Raw genomic sequence first — 25760 nt, forward strand, 5'->3', positions numbered from 1 at the left:
TCCCCCTCTCCTTCCTCTCTGTCTCTCTCTTCCCCTCCTGCAGCCAAGGCTCCATTGGAGCAAAGATGGCCCGGGCGCTGCGGATGGCTCCATGGCTTCTGCCTCAGGCACTGGAATGGCTCTGGTTGCAACAGAGCGACGCCCCGAGGGGCAGAGCATCGCCCCCTGGTGGGCATGCCTGGTGGATCCCAGTCGGGCGCATGCAGGAGTCTGACTGCCTCCCCGTTTCCAACTTCAGAAAAAATACAAAAAAAGAAAAGAAAAAAAAAAGAAAATCAAATAAGTAGAATTCAACTAAGCTATTCTCAAAATGAATTTGTGGCTTTAAATGCTTATGACAGAAAAAGAAAGGTTTAAAACCAATTATTTTAAGGTTAGATATTAAGAAGTTAGAAAAAGGTGAGCAAATTATGCCTGACCAGGCAGTGGCACAGTGGATAGTGTCGGACTGGGACGCAGAGGACCTAGGATCGAAACCCCGAGGTTGCCAGCTTGAGCGCGGGCTCATCTGGCTTGAGCAAGGCTCAGCAGCTTGAGCCCAAGGTTGCTGGCTTGAACAAGGGGTCACTTGGTCTGCTGTAGCCTCCCCCGGCCCCCTCCTCCATCAAGGCACATGTGAGAAAGCAATCATTGAACAACTAAGGTGCCACAACAAAGAATTGATGTTTCTCATCTCTCCCTATCTGTCTCTCTGCCTCTCACCAAAAATAAAGAAAAAAGCTTGAGGCTTTCAGTGCAACAAACTCCACAAGTACAGCCAGAGGTTGAAACATAACCTTTTATTACTCCAGTACAACTTGGACTTCATCGATGCCTAGCTTTGTGGGGCATGTAGTGTGTGTGACTCATGACTGTGGACACAGAAATTATTGTAAGCCTGCGCTACAGTCCTGGGCTACTTTTGAAGAGCCGTTTCATGAAACCTCACTTGCTTCTAAAACTGTGAGTCCCATTTTATTTTTCCTCGTCTACCTTGGTCCCCAGCTTCTTGCCTTGGGGCTCCTCACTGGCTAGGTAACACAGGACTCGGGCCTAGGCTACCCTTGGGAAGTGGCCCCTCTGTCACAGTCAGTGCCTGGGCCTGATGCCGAGCCTGTGGCCTCCGGAGCCTGACTTGGTCTGGTACCTGTCCATGGCACCCAGGGGTGGCCTGGCTAGCAGGCAGTCACGTCAGGCTAGTTCCCAGCTCCTCAGTGAGGCCCCGGACACTGGCCTGGGGGGGGGGATGCTGCTAGACTCCAGGGAGTATCTCAGAACCCTCACTTCTAGCTAGAGGATGGAACAATAGGACGGCCACACCTCACTTTTCCGCATTACAAGTGGCTGGGAGGCCCCAGGCCTCATTTGCTCTATTCTACAGAGTGGCTCCTTTCCCCCAGGGCTTCAGAAAAGTGCCGAGAGAAGGGCTACGGGCTGCTGCTGTAGGCCGGGGCTGCAAACATCTTGCCCAGCTCTTGGGGCCGCTGGCTCCCTGCCGCGTCCCACCGTACCAGCGGGCTGCTCACCTGTCCTCCATGGCCTGTGCAGACACGTGTTCCTCCCCCACAGCCCGCCCACTACACTGACTTTCCTCTTCCCCAAATGCTGGACGAAGGCAGGCCTCTGAGATGTCCCGCCCTCCTGACAGCTTCCAGCAGCTGGCCTGGGTGGCTCCGAGCCCGGTCTGTGCCCACAGCCCTGCAGCACAGGGCCACCACCTGCTCTGCCCTGCGAGTCTGGGATCCCCACTCCTACTGCCCACAGGCTCCTGAGGGTTTGTGTGCTTTGAGAACTTCCAACCATGAGAACTTTGACTTCCGAGTTTGGGGTATCTGCCCAGGTAAACAGATCAGCTCTGAAACTCGTCGCTCTCTTCCGGGCCCTCCCTGTTTTGGGGTTCCAGTCCCAAGCCTGCAGGAGAAAGAGAGGCCAGTTAGCGAATGGGGGAGCTCCTTGGCTGCCAGAGGCCCAGTTCACTGACTGGGCCATGGCTCTGCCTCCGCTTTGAGGTCCTCTCTGCAATGAGGGCTTTCTATTCCTAAGCAGAGCTTCTTCAAATAGCACCTGGAATGGAAAATGCTCGCTGGAAGCATAGAGGGGCACTGGCGCCCCAAGGCCGAGAGGTGCTGTTCCGGTAGGTGAGGGAACTGGGATAGGCCTTGCCCTGGAATACACAACTTCCCAAGGGAGGCGTGGGTGCAGGCGGGGCTTCCAGCCATTGTTGGGGGGGGGGGCGACCTTCATGCTGTCCCACACCCTTGGGAGCAAGGGCCCCACCAGTGCATGAATCAGAAAAAACACTCTGCTGTGTGGGGCTGGCCTGAGGAAACCGCCCGAGTGGCCCTGGGGGCCGGCCACCCAGCTGCAGAGTGCACACAGCTACCTGGGAGGGAGCTTGACGACAGCAGCTGCAGGCTGTCTAGGACCCCATCCTCGTACAAGGCCAGCTTCTGCACCATCTTCTGTCGGGCTGGGTTGATGACAATCTGCGGTGGCCGTGACGACGTAGAGCTGCCCAGGAGTGATCCTGGGGGTAGATAAAGCACCCTCTTCGTTTCAGGGGCCATCATCCCTAGGAGTTCCTCACTGACACTTCCGGTCTCATGGGTCTTCCCGCCCCCAGCCTAGCTTCCCGCCCCTTCAGGACAGAAGTTCTCAGGGCCCTGAGGGCAGGGCCTAGAAGGGGCTGCGCCCTGGCCCGGGTCCCAGCTAGGCTCTAGGCTCGGAGGCTGGTCCTGAATAGAGCCTTCCTTGTTCTCAGCTGTCAGGAAGTGAGCTCCTGGCTTCTCCTCACCCACCTAGGGGCATGGCTGAGGGAGACGAGACAGCGCGGAGCTATCCTCTGCAGCCCTTTCCAAGGCCAGGCAGGCCACCTATTTATTCCAAGACAGAGGCCTGGAGCTTGCTAGGGACAGAGTGAGCTTAACAGCAGGCCCCAGATATCTCATCCCAGAAGGCTAGGCGTGAGGTATGGGGCCTGTTGCCAAAGGAGGCCCTCGGTCTGTATTCTGGACACCTGTCCCCAGCTACCTTCCACAGCTGTGGGCCGGGGTCCTGGGCTGCTCCCCCGTTTCAACTCTTGGGTGGCACCCTCTTGAATACAGCTGGCCTGCCCGAGGGGTGCTGGAGCCCATGTGGCAGCCTCTTGTCCCGGGCTGTCCGGCAGGGCTGAGCCTGGGGGAGAGCTCGCGGTCAGGAGCCAGGAATGCAGGGCCGCAGACAGGCCGGACACACTCTCATCGCTCTCCACTGGCTGGTTGGGGCCTTTCTGCAGCCGCCCTGTAGCCTGGACGGGGGTTCCTGAGGGCACTGCTAGGGGCTGCCAGGGGCTGGCCCTGCTGATGGTGGACATGTAGGAGTTCTCCTGTGGGGAAGGGGGGCTGCGGCTGGTAGCCTCTGGCTCCAGAGATGGCCCTGCCATTGCTGCCTGAAGCTCCTCCAGCCTCTCGTACACCTGGGAGGAGAAAGAGGGGATCTCAAGGTGAGTGGCCTGGGTGGGGCTCCCCGCTGCTCCCGGGTGGGCCAGGCTCGGCCGTGAAGACCAGTCAGAGCCCTCACAGAAGACCGTCACACCACAAGGCTGCGCCAGGTCATCCGGGACCTGTCTTGGGGCTTGGGCTGCCACCCCAGGCCCCACACAGCTGCTATGGAGGCGTGGGGATCACTAAGCTGGCATACCCTGCAGCTGGGAAAGCTCTATCCCTTGTCCCTTTGTCCCTGCCAAAAGGAGCACTGAGTCACAGCTACCAAAGCTAAGGAGTGAAGACAGCTTCTCTCTGTCACTTATCTGTCTTTTAAAAAGTGAAACTCACTGCCCTGCTGCCCTCAAATGGGGCTTCTCTATTCTCAGCTGTCAAGAGGGAAAGAGGTGGGGGCCAGGGACGGGACAGAAAAAGGCAGATGCAATGGTGCGTTCCATCCAGAAGGGGGCATAATGAAGCCCTTTGCCTCTATATACCAGACAGGGTTCAGTGGGGTTCCTACCACCCCAGGCAGAACCAAAGGGTAAGTGAGAAATGTATGGAGACTCTGTCTCCCGAATCTGGCAGGTGCTGTGTTGGGCTAAATCCAGGGTAGTGTCAGGACTGAGGTTTCCAGCAGGCCACAGCCCCCATGGGCAGTGGGTGCCTCAGTACTTTCTGTTCCCGTTCAGGATACCTGGGTCATGGACGGTCGCCTCTTAGCCCGGCGGTGCAGGCAGCAGCAAGCCAGCTGGCCCAGCACCAGGCCTAACTCGGGTGGGCATGGTCCAGGCCTGGGGTCCACGTGCTTCTTGTAGATCTGGCTGGAGATTGGGGCAGCCCAGTCATCTGCGGCCAGGCCTGCTTGGAGTGTGGTCTGGGTGCTTTTCAGGGTCACCCCGGCCTCCTCGGCCTCCTCTTCAACCAGGTCTTTCTGTGGAACAGACACTGTATGGCCACTAGGGAGGCTGTCCCTTCGGCTGAATTCCCCGGCCCCTTGCTCACTGACTCCTGTGTATTCCTTTGGGTTTTTTTAAATAAACAAACTTATTTATTTCTAGTTTTTTGTTTTTGTTTTTGTATTTTTTTCTGATGTTGGAAACGGGGAGGCAGTCAGACAGACTCCCACATGCGCCCGACCAGGATCCACCTGGCATGCCCACCAGGGGGCGATGCTCTGCCCATCTGGGGCGTCGTTCTATTGCGACCAGAGCCATTTTAGCGCCTGAGGCAGAGGCCACGGAACCATCCTCAGCGCCCGGGCCAACTTTGCTCCAATGGAGCTTTGGCTGTGGGAGGAGAAGAGAGAGGAAGGAAAGGGAGGGGGTGGAGAAGCAGATGGGCGCTTCTCCTGTGTGCCCTGGCTGGGAATCGAACCCAGGACTCCTGCACGCCAGGCCAATGCTCTACCACTGTCTAGTTTTAATTCTTTTAGCAAGGGGGGTGGGTGGGAGGGAAAGAGATGAGAAGCGTCAACTCGTAGTTGCAGTATTTTAGTTGTTCAACTGATTGCTTCTCGTATGTGCCTTGACCAGAGGGCTCAACCTGAGCCAGTGATCCCTTGCTCAAGCCAGTGATCATGGGATCATGTTGATGATCCCACGCTCAAGCTGGTGATTTCAGGGCTTTGAACTTGGGACCTCAGCGTCCCAGGTCGATGCTCTATCCACTGCGCCACCACTGGTCAAGCTAAATTTATTGATTGATTAATAAATCAATCAATTTATTGAGAGAGAGGAAGCTGGGGGGGGGAAACACTGGTTTTCACTTATTAAGAGATTTTTTTTTTAGATTTATTCATTTTTAGAAAGTGAGTGAGAGAGAGGGGAAAGAGATAGAGAGAACAGGGGGAGCAGGAAGCATCAACTCCCATATGTGCCTTGACCAGGCAAGCCCAGGGTTCTGAACTGGTGACCTCAGTGTTCCAGGTCGACGGTTTATCCACTGTGCCACCACAGGTCAGGCTAATTTAATTATCAATTAATTGATTTTTAGTGAGAGGGAGGGAGAGACAGGAACATCGAGCTATTCCTGTATGTGCCCTGATGGGATCGAACCAGCAACCTCTGTACTTCAGGACGATGTTCTAACCAACTGAACTATCTGGCCAGGGCTGATGTTCTACTTATTTATGCATTCATTGGTTAATTCTTGTACTTGCCCTGACCGGGGATCGAACCTACAACCTTGGCTTTTTGGGATGACACTCTAACCACCTGAGCTACCCAGCCAGAGCTTCTTCAGGTTGATTTAAGCACCCACTGTGTGTCCAGCACTGCCTCAGGCCCTAGGCATACAGTGGCAAACAGAATGGCCTGGGCCCACCTTCACAGAGCCAACTTCCTAGAGGATAGGGACACCAACAACAAGCCTATAAAAGCAACGGGAAACTGGTGGAGGCCCATGAGCAAGTGGCACCTGAGCTGGGATCTGAGAGCATGAATTAACCAGAGAGGGCAGAACCAAGAAGGGGAATGTACCACAGAAAGACGCTTGAGGACAGAAACAGGACTGAAGAGCACCTGGCGTTCTGAGGTGGGAAGGACCAGGAGCAGCCCCTGAGCGGGGTCGGGGTGGCTTTTCAGGCCCTAGGACAGGCAGCAAGGAGCCTAGAGGACAGAGGGAAGGCTGGTGCTTGCGGGACCTGGGCAGTTGTAGCTACGCTCAGGCGCTGGGCCTTCATCCCAAGCACAGTGGGAAAGCAAAGGGGCTTCCACAGTCTCTTTAGGTTTCTTGAAAGATTTAGTTTGGCTGCAGCACAGAGAACAAATAGGAAAGATCCAAAGAAGACCAAAGAAGGATGCCCTGAGGAGTCCAGGGCAGTGATGACAACATGAAGAGCAGCCCCAATTGGATGTGCTTATGGGCGTGGAAGGTGAAGGAAGGTGGGTTCCCATCTGGCTCCCTGGTTCCTGGCCCAGACCTGGTAATGGACAAAGAACAACCCCAAGCTAGGAGTGGACGCAGAAGCAGCTGCAATTATACCAGTTGGTCAAGTTGGCAAAGCAAACACTGACCGAGCATGTTTTGGGCCCAGAAAGTGGCTAAGTGTTGCATAGGCATTAGGTCTGCTTCCACACGGGGAAAGGGTCCCAGCAAAGAACAGGAATTTGCACCTGACCAGCCGGTGGCACAGTGGATAGAGTCTCGGCCTGGGATGCAGAGGACCCAGGTTCGAAACCTCAAGGTCGCTGGCTTCAGTGTGGGATTATAGACATGACACCGTGGTTGCTGGCTTGAGCAAGGGGTCACTGGCTCGGCTGGAGTCCCCCAGTAAAGCCACATATGAGAAGTCAATGAGCAACTATGAGTTGATGCCTCTCATCTCTTTCCCTTGTCTGTCTGTCCCTCTCTCTTTCTCACTACAAAAGAAAAAAAAAAGTAAAGCTGAGACTAGAACTCAGTTCTCCTTTCTCCTGGCCCATTCTTAGTCCCTGGTAAGGTAGACAGGAACCATGGAGTAAGGGGTGGGGGAAGCTCAGACAGGCCTCCACAACAGGGAGTGGTCATCTGCGCATGCCCCGTGGCGCCCAGAAGAAGGCCTCTCAGAGCCTGCTCTATTTTCTGCCATAGCCTCTCAAAGGCTCCCGTGCTGTTTTCCACTGCAGTTTCCAGTCCCAAAGCACTGGAACTACCCCGCTGGGATGCCCCTGCCCCTCCTCCAGGCCCGGGTAGAGTCTGGAAAGGCCTAATGCATGTACAGAAAAAAAGACAGGTTTTTCCTCAGCAAGGTAAAAAAAAAGCTGTTTGGAGCCCTGCCTGCTTTCAAAGATGAGTCAGCAGCAGGAACGGCTGACTGCTGTAGGGTGCTGCGTTCCAGATCATTCCAGATCATTCCACCCTCCAGGGCTGCACCTGTTGGTTGCTAGGAGCAACGCCTCGCCTCCGTGCCCCGCTCCCTCGCTCCCTCGCTCCCACCCTCCCTCCCTGCCTCAGGAGGCTCACCAGATACTTGGTCTTGGGTCCATGCATCCTCACAGCCCTCTGGCCAACCAGGGTCTCCAGAACTACCTGCAGAGAGAGCAGGATGGAGAGCATAGCAGTGGCTTCTAGGATGGCACTGTCCCAGGCCCTGCTGGGGAGGGCTGCAAGCAGAGGCAGCCTGTGGGCTAGGCAGTGTGGCCCGGCCCTTGGACGGGCAGATCACGATCAGCTCCCCGCAGGGACAGATCATGGGACTGCAGCTTTGGCAGTTTGGAGCGCCGACTTGAAGAAAAAGAATGCAAAATGAGGCCCTGGCCGGTTGGCTCAGCGGTAGAGCGTCGGCCTGGCGTGCGGAGGACCCGGGTTCGATTCCCAGCCAGGGCACATAGGAGAAGCGCCCATTTGCTTCTCCACCCCCCCCTTCCTCTCTGTCTCTCTCTTCCCCTCCCGCAGCCAAGGCTCCATTGGAGCAAAGATGGCCCGGGTGCTGGGGATGGCTCCTTGGCCTCTGCCCCAGGCGCGAGAGTGGCTCGAGAGTGGCTCTAGTCGCGGCAGAGCAAAGCCCCGGAGGGGCAGAGCATCGCCCCCTGGTGGGCAGAGCGTAGCCCCAGGTGGGCGTGCCGGGTGGATCCCGGTCGGGCGCATGCGGGAGTCTGTCTGACTGTCTCTCCCCGTTTCCAGCTTCAGAAAAATACAAAGAAAAAAAAAAAGAATACAAAATGACAAATATGAAATGAAGTGCAGGGCCAAGGAGGGGACTTATGCTAGGGAGGGAGGAGCCTGCAGCTGAAGCTCCGCTCATTAGCTTCCCGCCGGGTTGGCCACCGGCTCCACATGGAACTCTCCAGGCCCTCCTGCCTTGGCTGGCCACACTCCCCACCCCTCCAGCCATCAGAGGGGGACGTGGCTCACCACGCCGAAGCTGAAGGTATCAGTGTCCACGGCCAGCCTCCCCGTCTTGATGTACTCCTCAGGCAGGTAGGCCAGGGTGCCGCGCACGGTCCGAGTCCGAGCCACAGTGCTGCTCTGACCGGGGTTGGCCCCTGCAAAACGGCTCAGACGGGCAAGGCCAAAGTCTCCCAGTTTGGGCATCAGTCTATCATCCAGAAGGATGTTGGAACTTAGGGGAGAAGGGAAGGATGTCAGCCCGGCCCTTGTCCCAGCTTGCTCTGCCCCCTACAACTGACTAGCCCTGATGTAACTGGGCTTGGAGCCGCCGAACGCACTCTGCCTACAGAAAGTGGTTGGTACTGCTCGAACAGTCTAGCCACCTGCGAGGCTGCAAGCAGCACCCAGACCACGCTTGTACAGGTCAGCCCCTATACATGTTGGGGCCTGTCCCTGGTCTCTGCTTCCACATCTGTCCCATGCCAGGTCCTCAGTGACCCTAGGCCCCGGCTCTGATATCCCGGCTCTCAGGGCTGCACCGTCTCCCACTTCCGCCTTGAGCCGGAGAAGGCAGGCCTGTTCTCACGAGGGGCACTCAGGGCAGGGTCCCTGTGGACCAGACTCCTGCTGGTAGAGGGTTTGGGAGCATCACTGCCTTGCCATAGACTGCACTCCTGCAGCTCTCAGGGGACACAGGGGTGTGGCTGTGTCCTCTCCTTACCTCTTGATATCTCCGTGGATGAGGCTGGGGCTGTCCTGATGTAAAAACTGAATCGCCCGAGCTGTGCCCAGAAGAATGTCCAGGCGCTGAGTCCAGGACAGAGGGGAGCAGGCCTGGGTCTGGAGCAGCAGAGGAAGCAAAGGGGCACAGGGAAGGCTGGGGGCAACCGTTCCATAACCGCAACCCTCCCTCCACCTGTAACCATGAGATGTGGACAAGCACTTCACTCTCTGGGCCTCAGCTTCCCCTTCTGGAAAATAAGGAGCAGATTCTCCATGAACTTATTTCACAAGATTAAGTTATTCTGCTGCTTTATAAAACATGCTGGGAGGCCCTGGCTGGTTGGCTCAGTGGACAGAGCATCAGCCCGGCATGTGGACATCCTGGGTTGGATCCCTGGTCAGGGCACACATGAGAAGTGACCATCTGCTTCTCTCCCCCTCCCTCTCCCCTTTCTCTCTCTCTTCTCCTCCTGCAGCCAGTGGCTCAATTGGTTCGAGTGTTGGCCCCGGATACTGAGGATACCTTGTTTGGTCAGATCAATGACCACAGATGGGGGTTGCCAGGTGGATCCCAGTCGGGGCACATGTGAGAGTCTATCTCCCTTCCTCTCACTTAAAAAAAACAAACATGCTGGGAAAATAGCTAAGAATGTACTTTCTGGAGTCATCCTAGAATTTGGCGGTTCTCAGTTCCTGAAGCTCATTCATTTTTCCCAGTGTGATCAGGACATATTGGGGGCTTTTTTCCCACTAACCCCTTTTGGGGTGAGTGTGCAGTTCACCCTCGTCTTGTAGGTGCCTCACTGGACAGGGCCCAATTGTGGGTTCAGATAGTACAGCCTGCTGCCCAATGCCTCCTTCCTTAAGAAAAATACTGACAAGACCCCTCGGCTACTCTGCTTGCAAAGGAAAGAATCTTGAGCCAGGTTCCTCTGAGTATATAACCATGGTCCAGGCTCCCAGACATGTGGGAACAGCTAGGGAGAGGCTCCAGAAAACAGTGACCCACCTTGGGCCAAACCCTGAGACCAGGCCCTGCCTGCCAGTGTGACCTACTCGCGGAGGCTGAGAGCCCAGGCCCCATGCCCCGCTCTGCCAGGCGCTGCAGGTATGGGGAAGCGTACCAGGCCACGTAAGAATACCTGGAAGTGGAGGCGGTCTTCCAGGGAGCCATTGGGCAGGAAGCCGTAGACGAGGCAGTAGTAGCCACTCTGAGCACAGTAGCCAGCAAAGTCCACGATGTTTGGATGACGAAACCTGCTTGGGAAAGTGGGGCCTGAGTGCTCTGACTCCCAGCCTCCACTGTGCTTTCCATCTTGCTGTCATGGGGGTGAACAGTCCCGACCGGCTCTTTAGCTAGGCTGGGCCTGGCAGGCTTTGGTGTCCGAGGGAGCTAGGTCCCATGCTATGTGGTCCTGGAGGGATGCCCCAGGCTCACCGTGACAGCTGTTCCACTTCGGTCAGGAAGCTCTGCTTCACAGTGGTCCACTCCAGGTCTGCCTCCTGTAGCCCCCAGGGAAAAGCGGGGCGGCGGGGAGGGGGGGGCATGAGGCTCTTGTAGCCAAGGCTTGATGGCCATTCCCAGTACCATCTGTCCTGGGTCTAGAACCAAGGGGCTGTGGACCTTGAGCTGGGGAATAAGAGGGCTGAAGGAACTGTTGGGGAAGCAGAGTTGCGGACCAGAAAGGTGAGGGTCTGCTGCCGGCCTCCAGGGCCCTCACCAGGATGCTACACCCACCTCCTTCAGCTTCTTCACAGCATACACTGTGTTTCTCAGTACAGCCCGGTACACACAGCCAAAGCCGCCCTCCCCAATCTTCAGCTCCTCTGAGAAGTTGTGGGTGCCCTGGGAAATCTCATGGAGGGGCCAGCAGAATGGAGAGGGGTGGGTCCCTTGTAGGAAGGACACTGGGTTCTCTGGGCTCTGCTGTGGAAAGAGACCCCATTCAGGTGAGGCCCTGTCTCCTCCCCTCAGTCCTGGCCACAAGCACCCCACCCCAGCCCACCTGCCTCCCAGCTGGCAGTGCTGGGCCGGCTTGGGATCCCTGGTGTGCCAAAGCCTGGGTTTCTTGTTCCTTGTCTGGAACCATTCCCGGGGGCAGGACCCACCTACCTTGGTAGAATAAAAGGCTAGAGATGGTGGTGGTGGCTGGAGGGTAGCAGGGCTTGGGACAGGACCGCACTCAGGCCCAGAATGGGTCTGGGAACCTGGAAAAACTTCATAAAGACACCAGTGAGAGGCAGGCAGAGACCCGCAGTAGGGTCTAAGGTGGGGTCTAGAGCAGGGGTCCCCAAACTACGGCCCCCTGAGGCCATTTATCCGGCCCCCGCCACACTTCCGGAAGGGGCAACTCTTTCATTGGTGATCAGTGAGAGGAGCATAGTTCCCACTGAAATACTGGTCAGTTTGATTTAAATTTACTTGTTCTTTATTTTAAATATTGTATTTGTTCCTGTTTTGTTTTTGTATTTTAAAATAAGATATGTGCAGTGTGCATAGGGATTTGTTCATAGTTGTTTCTTTTATAGTCCGGCCCTCCTACGGTCTGAGGGACAGTGAACTGGCCCCCTGTGTAAAAAGTTTGGGGACCCCTGGTCTAGAGCCACAGCCATGATCAAGGTGGCCCTTTTCTCAGGTCCATCAAGCCCCACACCGGAGCCGTCTTACCTGGGGAGAGGAGGGTGGAAGCTGTTGACTGCAACTTCCGGTGGCTGGGGGCCTTGGCCACAGGGGGTGCAGAGATGCTGCTGGTCATCGGGGCAGTGGTGCTGGAGGGTGTGAGGGGGGCAGGAGGGTGCCCTGGGGCGTTAAGGAAGGAAAGGATAGTTAGGCCCTGGCAGGGGGAGGAGCCCTGTGGGAGGCCTCCAGCTGAGTGTGTATGTGTGTGTGTGGGGAGGTCCCAGGTCCCAGAGCTGCGAGCTCACAGGCCATGATGATGTCCCTCGCGCGGAGCAGCTGCAGGTGTGTGAGAATGTGCACGAGGTCGGCCACGCGGGCGTTTCGGTTGATCCAGGGCCACAGGACGCTGGCAGTGCGCTGCCCGGAGCGTTCGCACAGCCGCAGCTCGGTCTGATCACGCACAATCAGGGCGGCTGCGGGGCAGGGAGCATCGGGTCTGGTGTGGGCGCTGGGGCCCGTGCGCCCCCTCCCCCCGCTCCTCCCCAGTCGGCCCGCCGTCACCTACCGAACTGGCACCAGTCGCTGGGCTCCAGGGCGTCCATCACTTTGTAGAAGCGGCACATGACCCAGGGTGGCACCTCGTACAAGAAGTGTTGGGCGCCGGGGGCCGCGGGATCCCCCGGGCCCGGGCCCCCAGCCATGGCCGCTGCCGCCGTCGCCGGGCCGGGGCCTCTTAGGGCCTCGGCCGGCCGCGTCCGCGGACACTGACTCACTTCCCCTTTAAGCCAACCTCGTGCAACGCCCGCCTGGGCGGAAGGGGCGGTGCCCCGGCCTCCACCATCTTGCCCGCGGCCCCCGCGACCCTCGGCCACACGGGGGCGCCTCACGCGATCTGTTACCGCCAAGACAGCGCCACTGCGCGGAGTCAGGCCGGCAAGCGGCCTTCCAGTAGGAGGGGCCGTCCAAGTGGGGCTCTGACAGATGGAGGAGAGCGGTTCCCAGCACTAAGCACGGAGGCTATGGCGAAGGCATAGGGCGTTCCGGAAGGGGTTGGAGCCCGGCCTTGTGAGAGTCACAGGTCCTCTTTAGACGTTTGGCTTTATTTGGGCGGCAGTGGCGAGTCGTCAGAGATGCCAGCAGGACGGGTCAGATGTGGGTTACATACATAAAGGCCTCCTGGCTGGATTCCTGTCACCTGGCGGTGGCTGGGTGCACAAAGACCGATCTGGAGATTTGTACAGCAGTCTGCCCAGCTCTGGTCATTTTCGCTCACCATTGTACCCTGGATCCCGTCTTTTCCGCTCCCACAGGAACCTGTACCAGTAATTGTTACCTTTTAACATCTTCCACTTTTCCTTTTTTGCTGGCTCCTTCGGAGCTCCTGTTGTCCCCTCTCCCTCTTACGATATTCCTGGCTCAGTTTGCACTCTCTCCTGTGGGGATGGCTTCTCCCATCCTCTTTGCTGAAGCAGTGGACAGACACCAAGCTCAGTTCCCAGCCTGTTTGACATCTTGGCCACATTTGTCTCTCTTGCCCATTCCCACAATGCTCTGCGGCCTCCATTCCTCCATCTCGAATCAGTAGCCACTATTTTTGTGTGACAGAGACAGAGAGAGGGACAGATAGGGACAGACAGACAGGAAGGGAGAGAGATTTCTTTTTCTTTAAAAAGATTTTTATTTATTGATTTTACAGAGAGAGGAGAGGGAAGGTAGGGGAGCAAGAAGTATCTCATTGTTGCTTTCATTGATTGTCGTATGTGCCTTGACCTGGCACGCCACGGTTTCAAACTCGACCACAGCATTCCAGGTTGATGCCTTTATCCACCACGCCAGCAATGGTCAGGCAGCAGCCACTGTTTTCCTGTTGTCTCCCTGAAAATCTCTGGACTCTAGCTCCTTCCCACTGGCCCACTGCCCTCACTACTCTCTTACCTGGATGAATGCTGGCTTTCTGATGGCTGGCTTCCCTGCCACATCTCTGCCTGGATATTCTTCCTCAGGCACAAATCAAGCCACATAGCTTTCCTCCTAAGACCTTCCCATGCTTTCTGAAGCCTACAGATGGGTCCCACCTCTTCAGAGCAGCCTCCACTGCTGTCACGATGTGGCCCCTACCCTCCCACCTCATGTCTAGCTCTCTGCTCATGTCAGCAGCCTTAAACCACCCAGAATTCCTTAGGATTCCGTGAATGGGCCAGGGCTTCTACATCCATGAGTTTGCATTGCAGTTTTCTGGCCCTCGTGTGACAAGGTGGAGTTCAAATAGCTCCCTGTGTGGAAGCTAGGGTGAAAGCTCCCGAGGCCCCTCTGGCAGAGCGGCCTGCAGCCCCTGGTGTGCCTAGCATCTCTGGTGCATCCTTCTTGAGCCTCCGCCAATAGATGGGAGAAAACCCCACAAGCAGCAACAGGTGCCTTGCTCTTGTTTCTCCAGCTAGATGCATGCTTCCAAGGCAGCAGGTCTTCCCTCACGGTCCCCCTTGTCCTCTCAATCCTGACCCCAGAGGGATTCCCTCTGCCACTCTGTCCTCTCGAATCCGTTCCCAGAAGCCACAGCCACTCTCAGAGAGGAGGCCAGCCACGCCCTGAGTGTGGGAAATTATCATGCACATACACACTAAACTCTAAGGGAACAAGCACTTGATCCTACTTGCTCACTGCTTAACTGCAGCGTTCTGGACAGGCCTAGCACACAAGAGATACTCAGTACACAAAGGTTGAATTTCAACCTTTTGTTTTAACATTCAAGTCCAGGACTTTTGAGTGCACCTCCTAATAGGTATGTCCACATTTGCATGTGAAGCTGGACACTGAGCAGTTGTCCTGAATCCAGCAACAGCCTGGTGGGGATGCCTGTGGCGGGGCAGGTAGCTCCTGAGAGCCCATACCCTTACCCAGAAGCCAAGAAGCGCAGGCAGGGTGTGACACCTATAAACCTGCGTGATGACAGTGTTCCCTTTGGGCAGGGAGCCAATTCAGCAGAGGCCACGGGAGAGTCTCGGGTGGTAGGCACAGAAAGAGCTGGAGCTGGGGAAAGAGGTGTACTTGCAAAAGGACCTTGCGCATCCAGACCGAAGAGGCGCCCCTATCATGGCCCTCGGGAATAGGAAGGTTGTGCTGCTGTGCAGAAGGCCTGCAGCCCACCTGCCTCTGGAGCTAGGGTACAGTGGGCAGACTTGTGCCAAGTCCTTCCCAGCCTGCCACCCCAGAGTTTCCTCACACATGCAGGAGCAGTGTGCCTGGGAAGGTGGCCTTGGAGCACCCAAGGGGAGGCAGTGTATGGAGTGAGTGGGCTGCCCTTTCCTCCCACGGCGGCCCTGAAAGCAGCTGGCTCTCCTGTGTTCAGGGACAGCCAGACCGAATCAGGAAACACACCACCATACTGTCCTGTGAGCTGTCAGATAATGAAAGCCCAGACCTTGAGTCACTTTCACAGAGAGATTTATCGAGAATGCTAACAGCAAAGGATACAGTACTTCCCAACAAAAGGTGCAAACGCGTCACTTAGAAAGGCATGCTGAGTAGTCTTTGCTTTCACACGTATTAAAAAACTTACAAAAATAAAATAAAACTGCGTGCTGCCCATCCTTTCAAATAGTAAAAGAACCTTATGAAAAAAATCACTTGATTTTACAACAAAAGACACAAACGGACATTTTTATGTAAATTTATAAGGCAAACTCTTTATATAATAAATAGGTTACAGGGATTCAGTGGGGGGTGTTTTTGAAACGTATACAGGTACATTCAGACAGGTTTACTGAAATGGTACAAATTTCCTTAATAAATTGCCTTTTGTTTTTAAATATATCAGTGCTTTCAGTCATTTGGCTATACACAAAGAACCTTTTTTTGAACACTACAAAAAAGCAATCAATATTTTTTTGTTTTTAAAACGACCTACTTATTTCCTAAAGTAATTGTCCCAAAACACAAAACTGAAGGTGAATGCAATAGAGGGCTTTTCGAGACATCTCCTGCCAAGTCTGTCCTGGGCGACTCCCTGCATCCTATGCTTACCTCTCCCACCCTCAGCGGGGCTCCCCTCTGCACAGGGTGACTGGCCTGTGTCACTGCAACTCGGGAGGGGGCAGCCACCCTGCCTGGTTCCTCTAGCTACCAAACCCCATGTACGGATGGTCACTACAATCAGTACTGTCCTCACCTTTCAGAGGGAAGGGCTGCCAGGAGCTAAGGGAGCACACATCTGTCCCTGTTCTATGAACCCAAAACAATGGTGGGGATAACGGCTTCTGAGGAGGATCTGGTTTTATGACAGAAAGGGAAGGGGGTTTCTCACATCCAAATTTTTCTGGGAATCGAATGACAGCAAAGGGAGTGCACCTTCCCACCCTACCATCATCCTAACGCCTGGGATGGTGGGAATTGAGGTCACCTTAGTGTCATGCACTGCAATAATGGGTGGGATGTGATGGAAGCATCCTAAACGGTAATGCCCACTGCCTGGCCTGTCTTAGAAAGAGCGGTCAGGTGAAAAGTGACCAATCTTCCTTGTCGACATATACCTGACCTGTGGCCACAGTGATCTCCAGGGAGATGCCCGCTTTTTATCTGAGCTACTCAGTGCAGGCCTGCTCTAGGTGGGCCCTTCTTACAGCCTTGGCTCCCCTTGCAGGAACATAAACCTCATCTGTCCTTAAAAGTGACAATGATGCTAATAATCTTGGGAGGGAGGGGAGGCCAAAAGAATCCACTGGGTGGAACAAGACCTGGTTTTGCTCTGACTTTGAAAATGACAACACATCAGCTATTCAGTCTCTTGGCTTAGGTTTAACCTCTTGGGTGGCTACTGGCTGATCTGAGCAGGGGTCATCTCTTCGGGTTTCCCCTCCTGGGGAAACAGGACAGCCCCTTTCATCTCGGTCACTATCCCCTCCCTCCGAATTCTTTTGTTTGTAAAGAAAAGGGGTATAGAAGCATTTGTCTCTGGAACAATTACTTTAAACATGGTTACAATACAAACTTCAGTTCAAACACAGAAGAGATTTACTTAGCAAAGTTCCTTTCACCCACCAATTACACAAATATAAGCCTCAACACCACAGTTAAGAGGACCAGTAGAGAGAACCTCATGTTTGGAACACAAAAGGGGAAATAAAAACCAAACCAAACCCAAACAGAAAACCCCCAGAAAAACAAGGGGAGGGGGAGAGGGAAAGGGGGAGAGCTAACACAGCACACATTACAGTGTCCGGGTACACAGGAGCCCAGCGCGAGGAAAAGGCTCGGCACACATTGAGTAACAGTCCTGGTGATATTTGGTCATATATTCATCAACTACTGATTCTGGAGCGGCTGTTATTGATTGAAGCAGTGACAAATCAAACAGAAAAGGAGGCCTTGGTAGCAAAGGAAGGAGCAGGCTTCAAGTTCTGCAAGCCTTTTGCACTCCACTGTCCAGCTGCCCAGAAACACTGAACTGGGAGGGCCCTGCTCCAGCCCGGCAGGGTGAGAGGTCACGGTGAGGCTAACTCGGGTGCTGATTTCACATTTCCGTCAGAAAGCATGCACGAGGACACATGCGGACACCCACCTGTTAGTGGCCAAGCATCAGCGGCAGCGGCCTCCTCGGCCCCATCCCTGGCTGGCTGGGCAAGGATGTCGTGACCCACTGCTAATACTGAATGCAGGCTGGAGTGATCCCCAGACCAGGTCCTCCGAGGGGCCCGCGGGTAGCCCAGTTACCCAAAGGGCCTATGAGTGTTTCTCTTTTGGGTTCAGGCCTCAGAAGTACTGACGCAGGAAGGGAAGCTTTTGGCCCTGGTGATTATAATGCTCTCTGCTTTGGAAGAACAAGTTTCTGGATTTTTTTTTTTGGTGTTTTTAATTACTTAAAAAAACGATCAAAAAGAATTGTTACAGCTAAACTCTCTAGCAGATATTGCTCATTAAGAATTACAAAAGCAAATGCAATTACTCGCAGGATGTGGGAGAAGAGAAAGGGACATTTCTGGAGTCTTCGCTACCTCCTAGAGGGGACTGGACTCTCATATGTGGTTTCTGGGGTCCCTGGCATTCTACCTGGTGCAGCTCACGTGTTCAAAGACACAACAGGCCTCCCATCTTCCCTTCAGCCCCTGGACTCGGCAAAGTGGGAGCCCTACTGGTGGGGAGGCCTGCTGAGCTGACTCTCCACACACGTCACTCTGGCCGGGTCACTGGAAGGGGTGGGGGATCAGGCGGTGCCAACTACATTCCGGACTTCAGCAGGGCAAGGGAGCGCTCGCACACCCACCCGCCGAGGTGAACTGTCCTGCACCAGCGTCCTGGGCCCTCTCTCACGAGCACTGGAGAAACAGTGCGAAACCCGGCTGCTGCCTGGAGCCTCCTTAGCTTGGCACAGGAAAGCCCTTGAAAGAAGCGAGGAAAGACCACGGGTCTGCCTGGACAGAAGTGACCAGCAGACGGATTTGTTTTTTTTGTTTGTTTTTGTTTTTATTTTCCCTTGTCCTATGCTACGGTTATCAGAAATATTGTAATTAAGCAACAGGTATAGTTTTAACAGGTTTGTGTATGTGTGTGTGTGTGTGTGTGTGTGGCGCGCCACAAGCAAAATGAGTTTATAATTGTGCAATATACAGATATATATATAAAAATTCAACTGCTTTGTGTGTCTAGTTGGTGCATTAAATAAAAGGGACAGAAAAACTAAAAAAACCAAAAGCCTAGGACAGAGAAGACCAAGTAGGCCTATGCATATCGTCTATAAGATACTGCATATAATCAGGGTCACCAGGAGAAACAGCTGTCACTTGACACACAAACACTGCGGGGAGAGAGACTACCAGTGGGCAGGAGCTAAACCTCTTGGCCTTTTCATTTTCTTTCGCTGCTGAGCAGGACCTGAGAAAAGGTAAGATAGAGGGGAGAGCTAGAGGAGTAAACACAATTTCCAAGATTCCCAAATGCTCTGAAATTCAAAAGCCAGATTTCCCCTGTGAGGGTCTCAGCTCTGCCGGGGATGGGGGCACCTATCCTCACAGCCACCCTCCCTCTGCCCCAGGGGTCCTCGGGGTGAGTGGGGCACACACCACAGTGAGCGAGTGCTCAGGCCTCTGTCTTCAGAAGGGAGTGCCAATTCACCAGGCCCTGGACCCCGAGGAGAGCAGAGCAGGGGAATGTCCTCAGGTGACAGACTGTGCCATACGCAGAGGCCAAGGGGGGCACATTACTCTCTCCTTCCTAGTTACCTGGGCCTTAGTTATAATTCATTTTTCTTGACAAATCAAGAGCTTTGGGCAGGCCCTGTGGAGATGAGAACGGAGCAAGAAACCTGTGGTGCTGGGAGTGAGGATGACGCAGGCCTTCAGGAGCCCCTGGTGACCACTGTTTCCCAGACCAAGGGCTGGGCTCCTGCAGCTTTGGGACCAGGGGGGCTGCAGCCAAGTTCTCAGGGACTGCTACCAAAGGAGAGACGGGCTCTCCAGTGACAGGATGGCCCTGAGCCTCAGATCCTGCAGCTTCAGGCTGGAATCCCCTTCGCTACACATCAGGCCAAGCTTCAAGTCTTTTTAGATCAGAATTTTTGCAAAAGCTTGCTCTAATTCATTTAGAAATATTAAAATGTAACTTTTTGCCAAATATTTTCTAGGCTTTCCTTCTGAATTGCTGAGAGCAGGTTTAAGTGTTCACTTTTTTCCCCTTTAATATGTAACTTCAGACCCTGGGGGAGGCAGTATCCTAGCGATTTTTAATAATTAGGCCTTTTCTAAAGATTGATCTAAAAGAGAAAGACAAAAATGGAGACTCAACAAACCCTCCAAAGTGAACAGGCTCACTGACCAAGAGCAAAGATGGACCCTTGCAGAAAGCAGAGGAAGAGTAGGAATCCAACAGAGCAGTGGCATAGGAGCAGGGGCTGGCCCACAGGCTGCCGCCGCCGCCATCGCCACCGTGCACACCCTCCCGCCAGGGGCTAGCACTAGGGGGACTGGCTAGGCAGACACCCCTAGAGTTCTAGACATAGCTTGCTTCTCGAGGTCTGGGCCATTGGTCCTAGACTCCATGTGTGAAACTTGTCAGGAAGCAATTCAGGGTTCCCACCACCACCTAGAAATGGATGCGCAAAGGGGTCCAAGAAACAGTACCTGTGATTTCCCCTGACCCCATCAGTCCAGACAGCCCAGAGGGAATGTTCCACAAGATCCACTCAGTTCCCTGGTGACTTCAGTTTGTAACATTTGCTCCCTCCTGGGCTTGAGCTAGTTACTTAAAAGTTAGTTAAGAGTTAGTTACTTAAAATCCGGAGGGCCTGTCACCTAAGGAAATTCCTTTCCCACCAAACATGGAAGTTTATTTCTGGCCACTGTACTTTCATGATGGCTGTTACAGCAATGACAAACTAAGCAGAGGAGCAGACAACTTGGGGCTGTTGCAGGCCTCCCTGCCACTGTTATTGACTTCTAGCCTGGAATGATGCCAATGAATAGACTGTGCCCATACCTGCATAGGGGTCTCAGTAAAAGCCAGGAGCTGGCTGTGGCCAGCATCCTCAGGCCACCACAATTTTCACTTTCCAGGGAGCTGAGTGGTTAGGGTCCTTGGCTAGTTTGGCACTAATGGACTGGGGATGTGGCATTTCTAGGTGTCTCCTATGCCAACAGAAGAAAATTGTACTAGAGCCTGGTTGTGGCCCAGTTCCCCAGTTCATTGAAGTGTCAAAGCTGGCAGTTCCACTGGTAAGAACAAGCCCACCAATAGCAGAACAAGTAGGGCAGGGCAGGGCAGGGCTGGGCCGAGCACTGTGAGAGGAGCTGGAGGACATACAGCGTTCAGTCAAGAAAGGAGGTAGTAACTAACAATTAGAATGAAGGTTGGCGAGACGGAACGTGACTCTGTGACCTAGACCCATGGGGATCTGAAAGCTGTCGCTCAGCTCCTGTATTCTTCACAGTCCCTTAAAGATGCTCCCAGTCTTCATGGTGTTCAAGTACACACAAAATCAAGGTCACATCCCAAACAGGGCTGGACATAGCTGGTGAGAATTCCAGGGCTTAGGATTTCCCTCTACCCTCCTATTAACCTGACTTCAGGAACAGGGGTGGCATGGGAGCTGCAGGGACCCTGCCCACCAGGGTGACAAACCACCAAGGTGGCCTGCTTAATAGTGACTCACTCATGATGCCTTTATTTGGGGAAGAGGAGGGAATGTGGAAGAAAGGTAGGAAAAAGAGAAACCCCTAAGGAGCCTCAGGCACTGCCTGCAGCTTTGGAACTCTAAGGGAGGACGCTGGGGAGATAGGGGGCTGTAGGTTAGGCTGGACAGAAAGACAACAACCCTTACAGCGCTGTGTTCTTGACCACCAATGCCCAGACAGCCCTTGAATAAACTTGGGGTGAAAGGGGGGCCTCATGGGCTCTGCACTCCTCTTCCCAGGACCAGATGGTGCCGAGCTGACGGGGAGGCCAGCCAGCTCCTGACGTTGCTCCCAGGAGCCACAGTTCACGGGACTAGGTATAACGCATAAAAACCCAACCAACCAAAATGGACAGTATCTATCTCCATGACAGACTGACTGAGTGCCTTGCTCACATTGATAAGTATCTCTTGGGGGAGCCAGGAATGAAAGGCCACTGTGGAGTCAGGAGCCTTTTGTCTCTGTAGGAAGAGGGGTCCCTAAGGACTCCTCCCCTCCTCTGACCTCCCTTCTCTTTCTGAGGAGGAGTCAGAAGTGAAGCCTAGAGGGTTGACAGCAGAGTGGCGTTGGTTTTAGGACTTGCTTTTGCAGCATAGGAAATGGATACAAAAATGCTAGAAAGGCCAGCTATGACTCTACAAGCAGAATGGGAAAAACTCCCTTGCTTCTAACCATTCTGGAAGAGACAGACACGTTTTTTTCTTAAGCTACTGATCAGAACTGTCAACTATGGATCCTGATCACTAAGGACTGGCAAGGAAGTGCTAGATGGTTTCTAGGATGTTTCACTCCTTCATGGTTATACCGCAGTAAGGAAGCCAGGGGACAATAACTGAAATACACAAGACAACACGCACTTGACAGTTTATGGCAGCAGCTCACATGGGACGTGCTTGTGGGTGTTTCTGGAAGCATAAGACTGCTGTCTCAGTTGCTACTTTGATAAGGTACTTCTCAGTTGGACAGATTTAGATATAAGAGACATCTCTGTAAACACAGAAAAGGATATACCAATATGATGAAGATATGCAGCTAGATAAGGACTTCCTGAAAGAGGTTGAAAGGATGGGATCCCACAGCAAACCCAAGCCTCTAGGCCCCTACACTGGAACTCTGGCGCAGACACGGAAAGGTGGCTACAGTGGCCCTACCCAGGCTCCAGCAAGCAAAAGCCAAGTGTTGTCCATTACAAAAGAACTGGTGGATAATGGAGGAGCCTGGATGGGTAGAGAGGGTGGCTCTAGGCACTGATCCCAGCTCAGGTCTGGGGGCACCTGCATTTGTTCCACCTGCTGCTGTCGCATTGCATTGCACTAGCCAGGTCTGGCAGAGATCAAGGTCAGGGATGGGCCTCTCGATGACTGTGGCAGACCAGGGAGGCCTCTGTTCTGCCCTCAGCTCCTAAATCCAAATTTGGCCCAATTTCTCCCACCCAGTTCTCTTTAGTGGAAGATTTTGAGGAGGCTCAGTGTCTGGCTTCTGACGTAGGAGAGTGAGACCTCGCTGTTCTCTTGCCCTTCAGAGGTTGAGGTGCTAGGGTCAGGTGGACTTAGCAGAGCCTAGGCTTCTTCAGCGCTCAGAACGGGGTGAGGCTGGGCTGCGGTTGGTGGCAGGAAGGCCAAGGGTGGGGTGAGTTCTGGGGGAATGAGCTAACCAGAATCAGTTTGGAGTACAATTGGGCACTGTGGCTGCTTGGAACAGAGGGATGAATGAGGAAGAAGGAAGGAAGGAAAGAAATGAAAGGATGGATGAAATGACAGAAGGCATAAATGGAAGGAGAGAAGAGAAACTAATCAGGAAGTCCTTATAAAATTGCAGCAAACACTTAGAGTTTCGGAGCTTCGTGGGAACCCTATGTGCTGAGCCCACTTTAAAACAAGCGCAGGTATCTACAGATCCAGGCAGTTCTAAACATCACTGCATCCGGTGGCTTGAGGGACAAAGGTGTCACCAATTCAAGCCAGTTTGCTCTCAGAGCATGTTTGTTTTGAAGTGGGAACATGAAGACTCAATAGTGCAAATAGTTCTAAGCTGTCCCTAAGGAGTAGAATTGGAAAGTTTTGGAAGAACATTCTCCCCTCCTTCCCTGTGGCCCCTGCCCTACCGAGCCTCTAACTGCCAGTCCCAGACTGCTCTGAGTGACTAGGAGTCCCTCCTGCCCTGCTGCGCTCTGCTGGTCCAGAGCCAGGCGAGCCTGCCTGCACCTTGTCCTGCTGCCTCCGTGGCCTCTCTCTAGTGCCATCCACTGGAGGCCGGCCCTGGGCCATCTTTTCCTCTGGCTCAGGCCAGTCTACACCCAGCAGCTCAAAGGATGACTCCCTCTGAGCCACGCCAGGACCGGAATGAACAGGTACTACTTCCCCATCCTATGAAATGTCCTTGTCGGTTTTGGATTGGGGCTAGAGTGAGGCCAGATTTGTGTCACCACGGGTGCGATCACACGGGCTGTAGCCACTGGCCATCTCCGTCTTCTTCTCTAAAGATTCCAACTGTCTCTACTACCTCACACCTCCTTGTCCCAGCGTGGGTGGGAGTGGGGGAGGTGGGGAAGCTGGGGGCAGGGTGGGGGGAGAGGAGAGCTGAGACTGGGGCACCAATGGCACCGAAAATGGGAGTGTCCTCTCAAGTGCTGTCTATAACGACCACGTGGGGGGAGGTCTGGGTGGGAGGGGAGGTGCAGGCGTACCCTAAGAAACCTGGTCAACAGCTTGTCTGGTCAGTAGTATCTGCAGCAAGCCTTGTTGAAGGAGCCTAGTTTAGAAAAGTGCAAAGCTACTTCTGGCCCTGGTTAGGTCTTCAACCTGACTGTGCTTGTCGGTAAGAAAAACATCCCCAATGCTCCAACTACTCCCACCCTGAAGCCACGAAACTCTAAGTTTACTGAAAGAAAAAAAAATATTTTTTATTTCAGTTAATCGGGAAGCTTTGTCAGAGCCCTACCCATAAGGAGAAGAGACAACAGCTGCCTTTATTCTTGTTGGTTTGCTTTGCAATCCGCTCTGTGTAAAGTCAGCTAACTCTCTCGGTCACGGGCGTCCGGCTGTCCACAGGCTCCTCTCTGTTTGGCCTTGGCATGGAGGATGAAACAATGTCTTTGCGCTCTCCCTCCCCTCGGTGTTTGTACTTTTCTGCGGCCGTGGTGGCGGTCGCGACCGTGGGCTGAGTCTTAGCTGGCTCCTTGGGGCAGCCGTCACTCTCCAGTGAGCCTCCTCTCGGTATCTTCTCCTCTTTGCAGATGCTGCTGCTCAAGTCCTGGGGCTCAGGGGGGCTGGCGGGGTCCTCAGAGCTCTGGGGCTCAGGTGGGGGCGGAGGCGGGGGCGGGAGCAGCGGTGCAGGCGCCTTCAGGGGCTCTGAGTGGTGGTGATGGTGGTGATGCTCCTTCTTAGGGGGCGACGAGGCACTGCTGCTGCGCCCCTTAGGGCTGCTCTCCTTGCTTTTCCGCCCAGGGCTCTTGCAGGTCTTCAGTCCCTTCCCACTCTTCTCACCAAGGGTGGACACCAGCAGAGGCTTCACCACCTCCTTCACCTCGATGCTGACTGTCTCCCGGGTCTTACGCTTCTTGATGGGGAGCACGGTCTCCTGCACAGACCGGATGGATGACTCCTTCACGGTTTTCTTCTTGGCCTCCGCAGCAGCCGCCGCCACCACACTGCCTGGCTTTCGGCCCCGTTTCTTGGGAATGGCCTGGGGGTCAGCCTCGGCTTTTCGCTTCCTGCCAGGGCGTTTGATAACCATGACCTGGGCTGAAGTGGTGGCCCCAGCCCCTTCGGCCTTGCTCCCTGGTGAAGCTTGAAAAGGCATCTTGACGAGCAGCTTCCCAGGACTTTTCTCCAGGACCCTTTTCACCTGCACGCCCTCTGATGCTGCTGCCTTGGGTCTCGCGGTGCCGCTCCCTTTGGGGCGTCCCCGACCTCTGCCAGTTCCTGGAGCTTTGGGAGATTTGGGCTTCTTAGGTGGTTTCTGCTCTCGCCGGGAGGGGCTCCCTCTCCCAGTTACCGTGAAGTCAAAATCATTAGGGTCCAGGGAGGTGTCGCCTACCTTTTCGAAGTATGCAATCAACTCCACTTTAGATCGAAAGGCTTTTCCCTGGGGACTGTGGGAACAAATGGAGAGACACAAAAAATGATTAGAAGCTTCCACAGCTATGTTGGAGATGGGGCAGAGCAGAAGGTGTTAATAAACTTTGACAGAAGATGTTCTGCAGCTGGTATCTCTGACGATACTATTGAACCAGTCACATTTAAGAAAAGCCAAAATGAGCTAAAACTTGAAGGGTACGGCCACAGTTATGCATGAAGCAACTGAGTTGTCACAGTGGTGGGCACCTAGGTGGCCTGCTCCCATACCAGAATATCTTGGTGCTAGCTGCTCCACAGCTGTCACCTGGATGCCCTCAAGGACCTGCCTGACACTGGAGGCCCCCTCTGGTCCTCAAAGGGGTCTGACCTGGGGATGCTGTCTAGCCATCAGGCTGGGGCCCACTCTGCTGGGTGGTGCCTGGGCCTGATCTGACAGTAAAGCATGCTATTTCGCATCTCTGGAAAACAGTTTCCTCATATGTCAATAGGATAATACTTTGCTCACCCTCTTAGACTTGTTGGGGACCAAATGAAGTTGTAAATGTCCTTTGAAAACTGCCAACCTTTGGCCCTGGCCGGCTGGCTCAGTGGATAGAGTGTTGGCCCAGTGTTTGGATGTCCCAGGTTCGATTCCCGGTCAGGGCACATAGGAGAAGCAACAATTTGCTTCTCTCCCCTTCCTTTCCCCCCTCCTCTCCTGCAGCCAGTGGCTCAACTGGTTTGAGTGTTGGCTCTGGGCACTGAGGACAGCTCAGTTGGTCTGAGTATCGGCCTTAGGTGCTAAAAATAGCTCGGTTGATTTGAGCATCGGCCTCAGACAGGCGTTGCTGGGTGGATCCTGATTAAGGAACATGCAGAAGAAGAGGGGAAATGTCTATTTCCTTCCTCTCATTTAAAAAAAAACCAAATAAGTAAAAAAAAAAAAAAA

General features: G+C 54.2%; 2 protein-coding genes across 5 annotated transcripts in view; both read right to left on the reverse strand.

Annotated features, from left to right (window-relative positions):
• Positions 1 to 764: 764 nt before the first annotated feature.
• On the reverse strand, positions 765 to 12376 carry IRAK1 (interleukin 1 receptor associated kinase 1). 3 transcript variants are annotated; one of them, XM_066356183.1, is made up of 14 exons: positions 12161 to 12376; positions 11901 to 12068; positions 11644 to 11775; positions 11089 to 11192; positions 10714 to 10902; positions 10414 to 10478; positions 10118 to 10232; positions 8974 to 9092; positions 8277 to 8484; positions 7386 to 7451; positions 4138 to 4374; positions 3010 to 3433; positions 2363 to 2506; positions 765 to 1890 (listed from the first exon to the last, which is right to left on the reverse strand). In XM_066356183.1, the coding sequence occupies exons 1-14, from the start codon at positions 12294 to 12296 to the stop codon at positions 1829 to 1831; spliced, it is 2169 nt and encodes a 722-aa protein (XP_066212280.1). In that variant the 5' UTR covers positions 12297 to 12376; the 3' UTR covers positions 765 to 1828. The 3 variants fall into 3 exon arrangements, with proteins under 3 accessions (XP_066212280.1, XP_066212279.1, XP_066212278.1); XM_066356182.1 differs by having other exon boundaries at positions 2360 to 2506; positions 10714 to 10899; positions 12161 to 12368; XM_066356181.1 differs by having other exon boundaries at positions 2360 to 2506; positions 12161 to 12368.
• Positions 12377 to 15331: 2955 nt separating this feature from the next.
• The window catches only part of MECP2 (methyl-CpG binding protein 2), a 95469-nt gene continuing 85040 nt past the window's right edge, over positions 15332 to 25760 (reverse strand). Inside the window, exons 2-3 of one of the 2 annotated variants that reach the window (XM_066357377.1) lie at positions 24792 to 24846; positions 15332 to 24682 (exon numbers count right to left, since the gene is read on the reverse strand). In XM_066357377.1, the coding sequence (XP_066213474.1) occupies positions 23763 to 24554 (792 nt within the window). In that variant the 5' untranslated portion in view covers positions 24555 to 24682; positions 24792 to 24846 and the 3' untranslated portion in view covers positions 15332 to 23762. Of the gene's footprint in view, positions 24847 to 25760 lie in introns of both variants that reach the window. The other variant, XM_066357375.1, reaches the window with a different exon arrangement.

The sequence above is a fragment of the Saccopteryx leptura genome, chromosome X (genome assembly GCF_036850995.1).
Source record: "Saccopteryx leptura isolate mSacLep1 chromosome X, mSacLep1_pri_phased_curated, whole genome shotgun sequence".
Taxonomy (NCBI): domain Eukaryota; kingdom Metazoa; phylum Chordata; class Mammalia; order Chiroptera; family Emballonuridae; genus Saccopteryx; species Saccopteryx leptura.